At 40.5% G+C, this 13,308-nt stretch overlaps 1 protein-coding gene across 2 annotated transcripts in view; it reads right to left on the bottom strand.

The window, feature by feature from the left end:
- SLC66A2 (solute carrier family 66 member 2) overlaps positions 1 to 13,308 on the bottom strand; it is a 69,098-nt gene that overhangs the window by 51,403 nt on the left and 4,387 nt on the right. Inside the window, exons 3-4 of one of the 2 annotated variants that reach the window (XM_075052199.1) lie at positions 6,940 to 7,073; positions 2,594 to 2,647 (exon numbers count right to left, since the gene is read on the bottom strand). In XM_075052199.1, the coding sequence (XP_074908300.1) occupies positions 2,594 to 2,647; positions 6,940 to 7,073 (188 nt within the window). The remainder of the gene's footprint in view (positions 1 to 2,593; positions 2,648 to 6,939; positions 7,074 to 13,308) is intronic. The other variant, XM_075052200.1, reaches the window with a different exon arrangement.

Genomic DNA, 13,308 nt, shown 5'->3' with positions numbered 1-13,308 from the left:
GACATTTTATTTCTGTATGAAATCAGGAAACCCTACACTCTGGGGCCCACCATACTGTAAATTATATTTATTTACTCTAGGTCAGTGAAACTGCAGCAACCTTCCCCCATACTCTAAATGCCCCTCAGCACTGACTGCTAGAAAGTCAGTTTTCAGAGTCATGTGCCAGATAAAGGCTTTTTCAGATAACATGTTGAAAAACAGTGGCATTAAGTGGTTTGTTGGATTACTGACAAACATACCTAAAAGCATTCCCAGGGAGCAGAGCAGGAGCTCAGTTCCTATTCAAAAAGAGGCATCAAACAAATGTCTTGGTATTTATCTAACAAGTTCACCTGAAATTCATTGGTAGACCAGTACATTTTCAGATTAACAGTTCTACAACAAAATAGCGTTCAGGTATAGCCAATCTTCAATTACAAATGCAGTATACAGAGCATTTACTACGTAACCAGAAGTAATATAATAGTTTCTGAAGTCTAAAAAACATATTGAAAAACATTTTTTACACCGCTGAAATAAACAGGGGAAATGAAAAAGCCAATTTGTTCTTCTTGAACCAAAGTTTAATCAAAACTCATTAAAAGACATTGTAAGAATGCACTGCCACATGAAAATATGGCAAATACTCCCCTTACCTAACGTCTAAGTGAGCTTCCCCAGAGCTGTAGCAAAACATAGCAGTGCAGGACATAGCTCAGTTAAGCCCTTTGTAAATTGAAGTATGACATGCTGTGACATAAAGCACAATGCATCCCACTCTTTAAACCACTGGGATATACTTCTGTATGTGCATTATAAACAAACACCTCAAAACACTTCTCATTTGTTTACCCCAGCAAGAATTATCACATTCAACAGACTTGACCACGCCAGTCTTGAAACTTCTGAGTAGTGTAAAACTGTCCTGTTCCTTAGTGATAATTCAATTCATCCCATTTTGCTAAGCAATTCCAAAATGAATTTCAAGTAACATTTATTAACCAAATGCTTCAGACTTAAATCAGTTGGATTAAGAGGTGTGGTGCTTTTTTTCTACAAACCTCAACTTTTTAAGCTATCAAACTACCAAGGCAAATGACTTTTTAACCAAAAAAAGACAAGAAAAAAAAAATCTGAAATGAGTAGAAGGTCACATTAAATAACTTATTTAATTTTAACCACTTGAAGCATTTTTAAATAATCCACTCAATCATAACTAGGAGCACAGACAGCTGTTTCTAGCTCTGACACTGTAAATAAAGCATTGCTGAACACTAGCAAAAGACAACAGGAATACAGGCACAAGGAAGACAGGACTGCTTAAAGTTTACATTCCCTTGGTTAGTGTTGCAAGCCAGTGAGAATGACTACAAACCAGAATTAAAGACAAACAGAAAAACAAAATAGTTTGATACTGAGTCCAGAAAAAAATGTTTTGAAAACACAAAAGGAAAAGGTGCTTTGCAAAATACTGGTATCAGACCAAAAAAGGTAAATTTCCCAAAGTGTGCATTTTGTCCCTAAATCTGAAAGGGAAGATCCAGAAGATGAATCAGTAAAAGTGAATCTATTTAACCTTAGCAGGAATGGTCTTACAGCTTCAACAAAGTACTCGTGTTAATATTACTCTTTGGTAGTGTTTCTCAGAGCTAACTCCAGTTTAATTAACTGTGTGTTGAAAAATCTGCAAGTAGAGACTCTCCTTTTGCATGAGTAATATTCTTCTTTACCCTGTATTTTTTCAGCTGACCCCTTACTAACTCAAGAATTGCAACAGAGCATAACTAGTATCAATATGAGATTCTGTATCGGTTCAATTAAAGTCAGTCTAAAAGTTGACTGTGGGGAACTTCTGTGTCTCTAGTCAGCATAACTTCCTTAATGCGATACCCCAACTAATTTAAAAGACTAAAACTGTCTTTCCAAACTACTAAGAGTTGAAAATACTGCAAAGCCTGTTTGCACCTAATATTTCCTCTTCCTCAGGCAAATTAAAGAACAAAGATTCCAACTCTGAAACTGAAGATTGGAAGCTCTCACCTTAAGTGTTACTAACTCCCAAATAATTTTGAGGCTGCTCTAATGAAAGAGAGGAACAAGCCAGGAAATTTCACAAGGATGCAGGCATTTTGCTTGAACACCAAGCGTTGTGGGAAATTTCATATCTAGCATTCTGAACAATGCTGAAAGATACTCCTGTATTTTTCATAGTTTCCTCCTGAGTCAGAGCTGGAAGAGGAAGAACATGAGTCTGAAGAGATGGATCCCTGTATCATACAATATTTTGCTTGTCTAGCTTGGGGAAGGAAAAAGGAAGATATCACTGAGATGCACAATGCGGTGAATTCAACTGCCTTCAAAAAACTGGTTTCTGTAATAGAGCTGAAAGCATCTTTTCCTCTATGAACGTTAAAAGCGGGGAGGGGAAAATAAAAATTTTAAAAAATAAAATCACGCACCAGGTTTTAGTATGTCAAGAAAAGGTAATGCAAACATTCTCTATAGAAATGATCATGCAATCATTTCTAAAAATGGTTATAAAAAGTAGCAAAGCATGAAATACGTAGCTGAGAGGACAACTTCATGCAGAATGGGTTTGCACAGTACATACCCAGATAGGATCTCTTGGGAGGTGCTTTGATTTCTTCATCCTTACTATCTGCAGCTACATAAAAAACAGTTGAGGGGAGGAGGAAAAAAAAGGAAGGAAAGACAAACAGACTTGTATGATTAAATGCAACAGTGGGTCTTTTAGTTACAGTTTAGTCAGTTAGTACATTTGCTTATAAAAAAATAATAGCCAAAACAAAACATGCCAGAAATTTTAGTCTCCGTGCTTTCTGTAAGGCTCCCACCCCATGATGTTAAGTTAGGGTTGAGCAGTAGGAAGTCCCATAACAGTCTCAATGCACAACCCAACAGCAATCTACCTAGAGGAAGAAAATGAAGACTTAAAAACAGTGAAACAGACAGCTTAACTCTTACTTTATACACTTTTCATGATGAGAGAAAACAGGCTGTTACCTCAGCAACATTGAGTATGTAGATATGTATATATAATCAGCTAAGACAATACAGTTGCCTTGCCTCCTGTGGAAAATGCTGTTCTAAAATAGTTTCAAAAAGCCTGAGCTTAAACCAATCGTATCAAGGACGGAGTAGATCCCATCTGCAACCATTCTGCATGTTAATTTTTTTCACACTAGCCTTCCTCTGCCAGCTGAAAACCATGTATTATGCAAGAGTGCTTTCCGGTGCCAAAACCAGAGCTCTTCAAGGGATCAGAGTGCTATAATAAGACACAAGTTATAAAGCAGGTTAAGACAACCAGCAGTTGGAAGGAAGACCAAACTGGATCAATGACCAGAGGAAATCACCTTCATGTGAAAACAAGAGCCCATGTTCTACTTAAGGAGCCTGAGCTGTACTATAGTAAGAGATGACTAAGAGCCCGCTCTTAACAAATTATGTCCGCTGATTTTCAGTATAGTTCATACATTCAGGGTGCTCAAAATCTGCCACAATGCCTTGGGCATAACCGAAATTGAATCTTTGTGAGAGAGAGGTGGAAGGGTTATTTGGGGAAACAGAAAGAGGATTCTTCATAAGAGTGTCTGTCTCTCCAAGAATATGAATAGACTGCCCTGGCCTGCCAACATTTTCAAGAGTGAGGAGGTGTTTTTAGTTGTCTGTATCTGTGAGCACCTTGCTTCAGCCTCCTCTTGATTCTCGAGTCAAGACACGGCACATGCACATTTTGCTCTTCAATATTGAACTCTCTAACATGGTAGCACCATCATGGCCCGGAAATACTACAACACTTTTAACAAAAACAATTACAACAAAAGAAACTACCAATGAACCTTGACCCTTTCTGTACTGAGCCAACAACACAGCATACATATGGCTGCACAGACACCAATTTAAAAGCGGGCAATGAATAAGGAGAGCTGTTGTTACCACAACAATAGTGCCAGGAGATCTGCATTAAAGCAGTCAAGATGCAATTAAAGTGGTGTTAAATAAGGGATAAAAGATGAGGAGGTATTGTTCATGTCTGCTGATTTCATCTGAAGACTCTTTAACACAAAGTATTCATATGCAGGAGAGAGAGAGCTGTTCTGTCACGAGGTTTTAAAATAAAGTCGGGGTGTTTTGTTGTTTTCTTGTTTTGTTGTTTGCTTTGGTTTTTTTCCAATTCAGAACAGTTAAAAACAGGCTATACAGTCCACGTTTAAAAAAAATAATAAAACAGTTGGATATATAAAGAGGACTTACTCTGTTTCCAATCAGTACATGTAATTGAAGGTTAAGGTTCATGTATCCAGAACAAAAAGTCAGAGAAGGCAGCAGCAGCACAAGATGGGCTCCACCAATTTCAACTTACTTTCACTTTGCAAGACTAAAAGGGGGGGTGGGGGTGGGAGGTGCCATAATTGAGAAGTAACTGAGAGAAAAAAATAAACTATTATGAGTTTTCCTAATAAGTTCTCTATGTAGAGCCTAAAAGAAATAATCAAACATCACTGGAAAGCGTCCAGGGAGACTGTATTTTTCATGCTATGATAGTTACCCTATAAATGGAAGGACAAGCATTTTGACTGAATTGCTTTATGTCTATGTTCTGAATTGCTATTGATATGTATTTTAACCCAGTAACACCACAAACAGGCTACAGAATACAGAACAAGCTTGTCAGGATTAGGATAGACTGCTCCTTAATGCTTCAAGAAATTTTAAGTAGATTCCTTCTGAACTAGTTATTACTTAAGGGACTTTATTTGTGAGAATAAAAACAAAAGAAAAAAGGCAACTCCCACATAATTCGAAACACACTAGTAAACATATACTAATGTGACTCAGGGGGAAATACCACATTTAATAGTAATACAAGAAAATGGCAAACTCCCTTCCACAGAAATATTCTATTCTGTTCCCTTCCTAAATATTTTGGATTATTTTGCAGAAACATTCAGAGGGAAGATAGAAATTAAAGAAGAAAAATGTTTAAATTGAAGACCAGCCATCTGAGAAATAATAAATTATATTATCCTGCAGAAATTGTATACTTTTCCCTCAGGATTCTGCAAGGTTAATCAAAAACACTGGCTTCAAACCTAGCTTCTCACTGCCCCGGTAAACTATGAGGAAAGAAAGTAAGTACACAGATTTATCAGCTTGCCCAGATCACCATAAAACTTAAGAGATAAGATTAGGTGTAGGATTAGAAACACGTATCTCACTGTGCTTGAAATACAAACCTATCCTTCTGCCTCACTTGAAAGGAGCTTTGTATGCATTTATATGCTTATTCTGAGCCATCGCATTATAGTTGGCCTTACTAAAAATGAATCATAGGTAAGAAAAAGATTTCAGCTGTTCTCAAAGCTTGTGGGAGGATGCAAGCCTTTCAATGAAAACAAATAATTAAGGTCCACAAGTACGTAAAATCAGTCTCTCTAGCTAATTAAACTCATGACAAGCTGAGTTTCAGAAAAAAAGGATCAAATGGCACAATGCAACCTTGAGGAGTTTCCATTACCTGGTAAGTGAAAGACTGATTACCCCTTAGGAGACTGTATGTCTTTCAGGGAGAGTTGTTTGAAGAGGGCTATATACTAAACTGAACAGCCTCCCTTTTTGTCCAAAGGTTACCGAAGGAGTCTGCCAGACTGCGTCTGTGTGTGTAAATGTGCACGAGGATAATTTCCCCTCAGAAAGGGCAAACAGAGAAACTTTTCTGCCACTTCACAAAACACCAGCACAGAGAGCAAAGGAGGGAGAGAGCATACATGCCCCTCCCAAATGCTTCCTGGATTTTAACTGCTGCTAAATCTGACTGAAAGTAGTTTTAAAGTCATTCATCCTGCCAGATTAACAACCCTTGTGAACACAGCAGCTTGTGTTTGGGAGCTGGAGTGCAGCTGCTCTTCCACATGAATTCACTTACCTGAATAGTTTCACACTACACTCCACAATGAGCAGGAATGGAAGTAGCTTCCTTAGCTATTAGATAAATTAGCCTACTGCACAGCCAGTAGCTGCTGCCTTCTACTGATGGCTGTGGATATCTGGAACTGGATCAGACCCTCAATTATTAGGGAGTGAGGGAAGAGAACAGATGGAGAGAATAAATCCTAAATCCATATTGGCAAAACAACTGACAAAAAGCTGACAGCATTAATTCTGTTCTTGTTGGTAATAAGCTGTAACATAAAATGTTGTAAGTCAAAGTCAACACAGAGAAACACAAAACCTACCCCTCTCACAATTCTTATCTGGGAAAAAAGCAGGGACTCTCCACAAAGCTTGAACATTTCCTTAAATGAAGAATAATACTCTGGCCCTGACCAAAATTATCAATGCCTCAAAATTAACAAATAACCAAAATAAAAAATATGTGAAAATTCCCACGAATCCCAACTAATCCCACACTAAAGCCCAACGAAATGGTATACAAAAAGACATAGTTTTGCGGCTATGATATGACAGCACCTCCTATTTTTACAGCCAATAACTCAGTAAGTAGAAAATAAGTTATGTACAAAAGCAAGTGTTTGCAATCGCAAAATAAAATTTCAGATAATATTGTATGATCATACCCAAGAACTTGGTAGAAAGTACCGCTGAAGAAAATAACTTCTTATTCTGGCCAAAATCTTAAAAAAAAATCCAGGTTAGCACAATGGCATAACAGCCAGCTCTATATTCAGGGCGTGGTGTGAAATATTAAGGAGAACTCTGATTTCTACACTGAACCAAGACCTGTCTGAAATAAAATGACAGGTTTATATATTTATCTGGAAAAAAGCAGTTTCAAAAAAAGTTCAGGAAATGCTACACTGAAGTAAGCAGAAAGGAGACTGGATTGCAATTCATACAGAACTTTTGTCCAAAATACAGCGCACCATGCTTTCAAAAAGATTTATCCTGCAAAAGCCAGTTCCTGTCACTAACCTGCAAAAGAGCGGCGTTTTATGTTTAGCTCGTTGGACACACGTACTTCAGTGCACAGTTTCAGCATCAGTAACATAGTAATGATCATGATAATGCTTTGCCACAAAAGAGGGGATTCAAAACGCCTTCCACACCTAAAAAAAAAAAAAAAAAAAAAAAGGAAAAGAAAATATATAAAACATCTCAAAGGTGACAAGTCTTGTACTCAGTTACTTTCATTCTTTGATCCTATCTAAGCACCTGAAAAAGGAAATCCTAACTGTAACAGGTATGAAAGGCTCAGGAAGAGAGAGTCACCAGCCAAATTTAGATGCACATACAGTAGATCAGAGTCACAATCCCCTTGCAGAAGTATCCAAGAACCTTATTACAACGTCACTGTGGACTGATCCTAGAAATTCTGAAGCCAGAAGCTTAAGTCTTTGTTTCCAAAGCCAGCAGCAAACCTATTATTTTGAAAGGAGAAGATTCATTGAGCAGTCAAGGCAGTACAGAGACCAGAGAGTTATGCCGCATAAATAACCAGTTATGTGTTCTCTCCACATACACACTCTGTAGATTTCACAAGGACTTCCGTGCAAAACTTACCTTTCTCAATTTTCCATTTTTAAGGTGAAGTCATAAAAACAATAGCACTTGTCCTATAAAGAAATATGTACCCACAGCTACTAGCTTGCTACATTTAATGCAATGTCTTCCTGGGGCAGGGGGGGTGGGGGGGCTGCAGTTTATGCTTTGTCTGCCTCTAGACATCTGAGTGGAAAGACCAGGTCTGCAGAACACACCAACCAGTTCATCAATTTGTGCCTAATTTGGACCAAGGTTGGGGGACGTAAGGAAGTCCAAAAGAAGTGCGAACTGAACATACGTGATTTGTCCTCTCCTGCCCCCCCCCCCTTCCCCCAGTTTAATTTCTGCTCTCTCACAGATGATGCTTGGTGAGAACTACTGAGCCCTTCCTGCACATAACACAGAGGTGATCTTGGATTGTGGCCAACCTTGACTGAAGGGCTTACTCTTATGTGATTGCACGAGGTTCTGCCGTAGGAAAATGAGACCCTTCGGTGAAGACCAGTGATGCTCCGAGCTCCTCTTCCTACATTACTTGATGAAAGATCAGCAATCCCCACCAGACAGACTCAATAAGTGCATTAGAGGTAAAGGGTGGAGGTTTTCATATGCAGCCCTCAAAGGATATTAGATTTACAACACGAAGGCTGCACATCACGGTGAGCTGCTTCTCTGTGCTCAGTTCTGCCAGTTTTTACACCTTGAAGACAGGGATGCTGAGGAAAGAATTTGGTGAAAACACATTGCTATGCTCCCCAACTCCTTCAGCCTGCACCGTGAGGCACACAGGCTTTCTAAATTTCCTCGCAGCACAGTTACTAAGGCAATTCTCCGAACACATTGTGCTGCCCGAGATCTCAGCCTCACAGGCATGACAACCATTGCCCTCTTCTTGACAGCTCTGTTTTATAGCACCCTGGCAAAATAGAATTTCTTATGCTTGGGCTACTTTCATGGCCAAGCTCCATGTTAGTAAAAACCAACTAGGTTCACCATCACACTCTCTCACACAATACTGCATTTCCACTATAGCCATTTCACCAGAGAGATATTTTTTGTTGTGTCAACTAATAAGGAACAGGAGAGAGACTGGAAAGTCCTTAACTAGCTTCCTTGGAAATCTTCCTGCACAGAACAGCCAAGCAGCCCACACAAACGAAAATGGCCAAGTATTTCCTGCCTAACGACATACAGCTAAGGAAAAGTACAACGCCTTGAGCCTCCACACCACTGCCAAAGACACCACCAGTAGCTACTGGAAGAATAGCAGTTCCATGTACCTTAGTCCCCCTCTTCTTTTTAGCATCGATGGATTTGTGGTGGGCCACATGACAGCCATTATCGTAACAAATTTGGAGGACACTCTGAGGCAGGAAATAAAGAACACAACTGATGCATGTAGTCGTAGGCAGAGTGCACTCTGGATAAAGCCTTCACTGCACCAGGAAAAAATGCAGGGGAGAACAAAAGTTTGGCCCAGCCTACACCTGATGTCCCTGATCATTCAGCCTGTGTTGCTGACCATGGCCAAGTTCCCCTGAACTACTGGAATTCAATACTGTTACATTTGTCTCATATTCAAGGAATGAGAAAAAAAAAATGTGAAAGACTTACTCAGAATTACAGAGCAGTTAAAACTGCTTACATCAGGTTTAGAAAAACATCTCCAATTACAAATGCATTTTCATGTAAAAATATAGTAATGCATTTAAGAGGGGCTGAGCCAGCAGCACAATAAACTAGAAGCTATTATGATGGTAAATCCAGCCACAGGTCACTGCAAGGTTAGTTTCTCCCTGCTGATGAGATTATTGGCCATTCAGTAATGGATGCCTCACAAAAGTATTGCTTGCAGTATAAACATCCACCCACTACAAACACACCTAAGCCTGCACACCTGCTGTCTGATGATAGCAATTTGCCATCACCACAGCCTTACTGGAAATGAGGCTGGAAGTATTGCTGCAGATCCTCAACCCCTTAAAAACTGGGGGGGGGGGGGGTGTAAACCAAAAATCACAACACAGGAGAGGTGAACTGGAAATTTAAAAATTCTTGTAGGGACTTCAAACAATGCACAACACCTGTAGATTATTTTTTACAACCCTCCAACCAAAGACAACAAAGGTTACACAACAAAACACACTTATGTGAAATGCATCTCCCCAAACACCAGCCCCCAAATTGAGTCTCACAGGCAACACAACCCTCTAAGCTAGGTCACATCTACAGGAAACCAAACAGCTGCCACAGAGACCAAGAGGCAGAGCAAACAGGACATGGCCTCCACCACACTACCTGGACAACAAGACTGAAGAGAATAGCAGTGCCAAGGACCACTGTCGGGTTCTTGAAGCTTTAAAAGCAAAGCCAGAACACTGATTTTGCTCAGGATGACTGAAACAAACACCACTCCAAGCTGCTTACTCTACGTCGCATTGATATTAGGGCTTGCCAAAGCAACACTAATCCAGTTTAAGACTCCCCAAGGCAGCTTGAGCTAGGAGCACAGCAAGATGTGAGCCCTGCAGGGAGAGCGTGCTGTTCCATGTTCTGTTTACTTTCTGCCTCACAGACATTTTTCCTATCTTTGCCTAAACAGGAGCCGGGAGGGGAGGAACATCAGATTATGAGAGGAAGATGAAGAGCCTTAGGATACTAGAACAGGCTCGCAGAAGAGAACAACTCTGAAGTCCTGGGGATGAGGGGTTCACCATCATTATTCTGCATTTTCACCCCACTACTACAATGTTATGTGACAAAGTGAACAACAGTGACATTTGCAGTATTCGGGGAACTCAGACTTCATATGTCAGCCTACAAAGAGACAAAGAGCTTTTCACTGTTTACTTAATACTGTAAAAACAAAAGAACTCTTTTTCTTGTGCTAGTCAAACATGCCAATAAAGGGGTGGAGGTGCTTACATTTTGTTAGTGTTTCAACAGCCTTAAAAGGATTAATGCTAATGCACGTTCAAGGTGATAAAGACATGAGAAGTGCACGTTCAAGCCAGAGGAGAGACTAACTAGTCATTGAGCAAACTACATCATTCCATCGCTACAACTCAATCCTGTGGCAGTAGTCTTGCTGTATCAGCCCTGGGCCTACTTAAAACAGCAAATGCCAATTGTGCAAAAGAAGCCCAAACTAGACCAAACACAAAAGGTTTGCTTATCTCTTTTCCTAAGACAGCTCTGAAAAGAAACCCACTGCTGTTGGTGCAACCAGATCACCATCACCCTGACCGCCCTGTTTCCTCCCACGCTGCTGGGTGCCATTCCAGCTCCCACCCGCTGGCTGCTGTCCCAGGCGGACTCCCGTCTGGGGCAGGGACTCCGTCCCGTCCTCTGCCCGTACACTGGCAGGGCTAACACGGCACCGCTTCAGCTCGCAGAGCCGGTTCCGCTCACCGCAGGGGTGGAAACCACTGAAGTTCCTACAGACCTCACTGCTCTGGGTCCACTTTTCCAGCTCTTTGGGAAGTTACAGGTGCTAGGGAACACAGAGAGCGTGCGGGATACCGCACGCACCACCGGGGCCACGACAGGTAGCCCAGGGTAGCTGTCTTGAAAGACATCCCATACAATTACAGAATTTAATCAGCAGGAAGAACAAGAAACAAATTAGTGTCACAACAGGATCTCTTGATACAGTTTCTCCTTGACACCTAAACTTCCAGGACTTTATGGAGCACCCGAAACAAGCTTCTCACGTGGGCATACAAAATCCTGCTTTACCTTTACTTTTTGTACAGAAGAGCAGTGCATTTTGTCCTTGCTCTCTGGCATTTATAAAAAGGAGGAGGAATTGCGTAACGCTCTTGCTCTCAATATCTGAGCAAGATTCCACCAGCAGGCCATATGTAACGCAATCTTTCAAAGTTGTAGTCACTCTGTCAGCTTGGTTGACAGCATCATCCCACCTTCCCCACATGGTAAAAGCTGGCAAGATTCATTTTAGTAACAGAAGTCTTAAAAGCAAAAGTTTCTCCTTCCCACAGGAAGTCCTACAAACAGGCACCACTGGCCCACCATCTGAAGCCAGAGCAACAGCTGACAGCAGGGACCCGATCCACAAGTAGCACTGTACGTGTTACAGCAAAATAAATAAATATGTAGGAATCCACCCCAGACAACAGCAAGTCCATTTTCCTATAAATTACCTCCAGCTGCATACACGTCTCAGTAAACCTCTATTCATAATAGGGAGCTTATTCCACTGACTCCAGCACAGAGAGCTCCCAGTTCTACTGCCATTACAGTCTTCAGAACCTCCTTTGTTTCAGGTGAACTGATGTGGAATGCATAGAGGGTTACCTTTGCTCAAAAATAACAGACTCCATAGTTTTCACCTTTTCCCTGACTGTCTGAACTTGTTTCCACAGTTTGTCTTAAGGCAACTATTTTGTGAGAACAACTCCAAAATTGGACAGCTTTATTTTCTGTTGTTTGGATTTCTATGGTGTTGCTGTATGAGGTTTAGGCCAGTGGCCCACAGAATTGCATCTCAAAACCTTTGGAAAGAATATTGTCTTCCTGGAAAATATATAAAACATATTATACTACTACATAAAACATTTTACGGACTGCAAAACTGACAAAAAGTCCAAAAGCCTCTGGGAATAGCAGGGAGCATAAATACTTTTGGCTGAACTTACTCAAGATACAAATAAAAATGCCTACTGCTGACTTCTAAGAAATCTGCAGTTACCTTTCATCTAGCTATTTATTCTGATTTTAATAGTAAAAGAAACTATAATTTATCTCATCATAAGCTCTGTTTTTAAAAAAAAATGGGGGGGAGGGGAAGAGAGAGAAGGGGAAGAGAGGGAGAACTCACAAGTAAGTTTTTCTGCATCCTCCACCCCCAACTGATTACACAACTCTCGCCCACCTTCTTGTTCCTGTTTTGATCATGACAATGCAAAGCTAATCAGCTGGCAGATTGCAGGCCACGTGAACCAAGAAGATATGTCTGTCTTGGCTGCAACTGAGTTCAAGTGCCATGGTCCACTCTGAAGCCGGCCCACTACTTCAAACCAGCCTAGGACAGCTTAACCAGATGATTGACCACCTCAGAGCTCAAGCATCAGTAAGACTCGCGGTATCCCTTCGATATTTTAACCAGTCTTGAACAAGAAATCAGAGCTAACTCTAGCAAGCACAGTAAGACATTAGCTAACAAAAATGTTAATGAAGTGTCTTACTAAAAATGCAGAAGGGAAGAAAATTGGTATCAGATTTTTTTTGGAGCGTGCCAAGCATCTTCATATGTACCAGAATTACAAAGGTGTTGAGTTTTGCACTGCCTCTTCCTCTTTACCCACAGCACAGACTTTCTCCAGGCTGATCAGTCCAGAAGTTGAACCGAGTGGAGAGTGAGAAACAACGACCTATGGCGTCTGGAGAAGACAGACAGGAGAAGCAGTACGGACAATGGCAGAAGGACTAGAACAAAGGAGTAACTGATACCAATCATAAATCACAACCAACAGCTACACTGCCACCCCAAAATAAATGCTGCTTTGAAGTGTTATATAAAATTACAACAATAGATTATTGCTAAAGTAAAGCTAACTTGATATCAAGTCTAGTCACAGCACAAAATCTGCTTTTCACACTGGTAAGCAGAAACCCCATTGTGTGATGCTGTGAGCACAGACTGTCTACTTTTCAAAAACTTTTTTTTTTTTGTCAGAATCCTCTTTAAAAGGGCCAAAAGACTTCACATACAGTCAACACACTGAACCACAAGTTTGCATGGTCAAACTTCTACTTTCTTTTTCCTCAACAAAAGCC

Source organism: Buteo buteo, chromosome 20 (assembly GCF_964188355.1).
Source record: "Buteo buteo chromosome 20, bButBut1.hap1.1, whole genome shotgun sequence".
Classification (NCBI taxonomy): Eukaryota; Metazoa; Chordata; class Aves; order Accipitriformes; family Accipitridae; genus Buteo; species Buteo buteo.
Note: the sequence above shows the minus strand (reverse complement) of the source record. Positions and strands in the feature narration are given on the sequence as shown.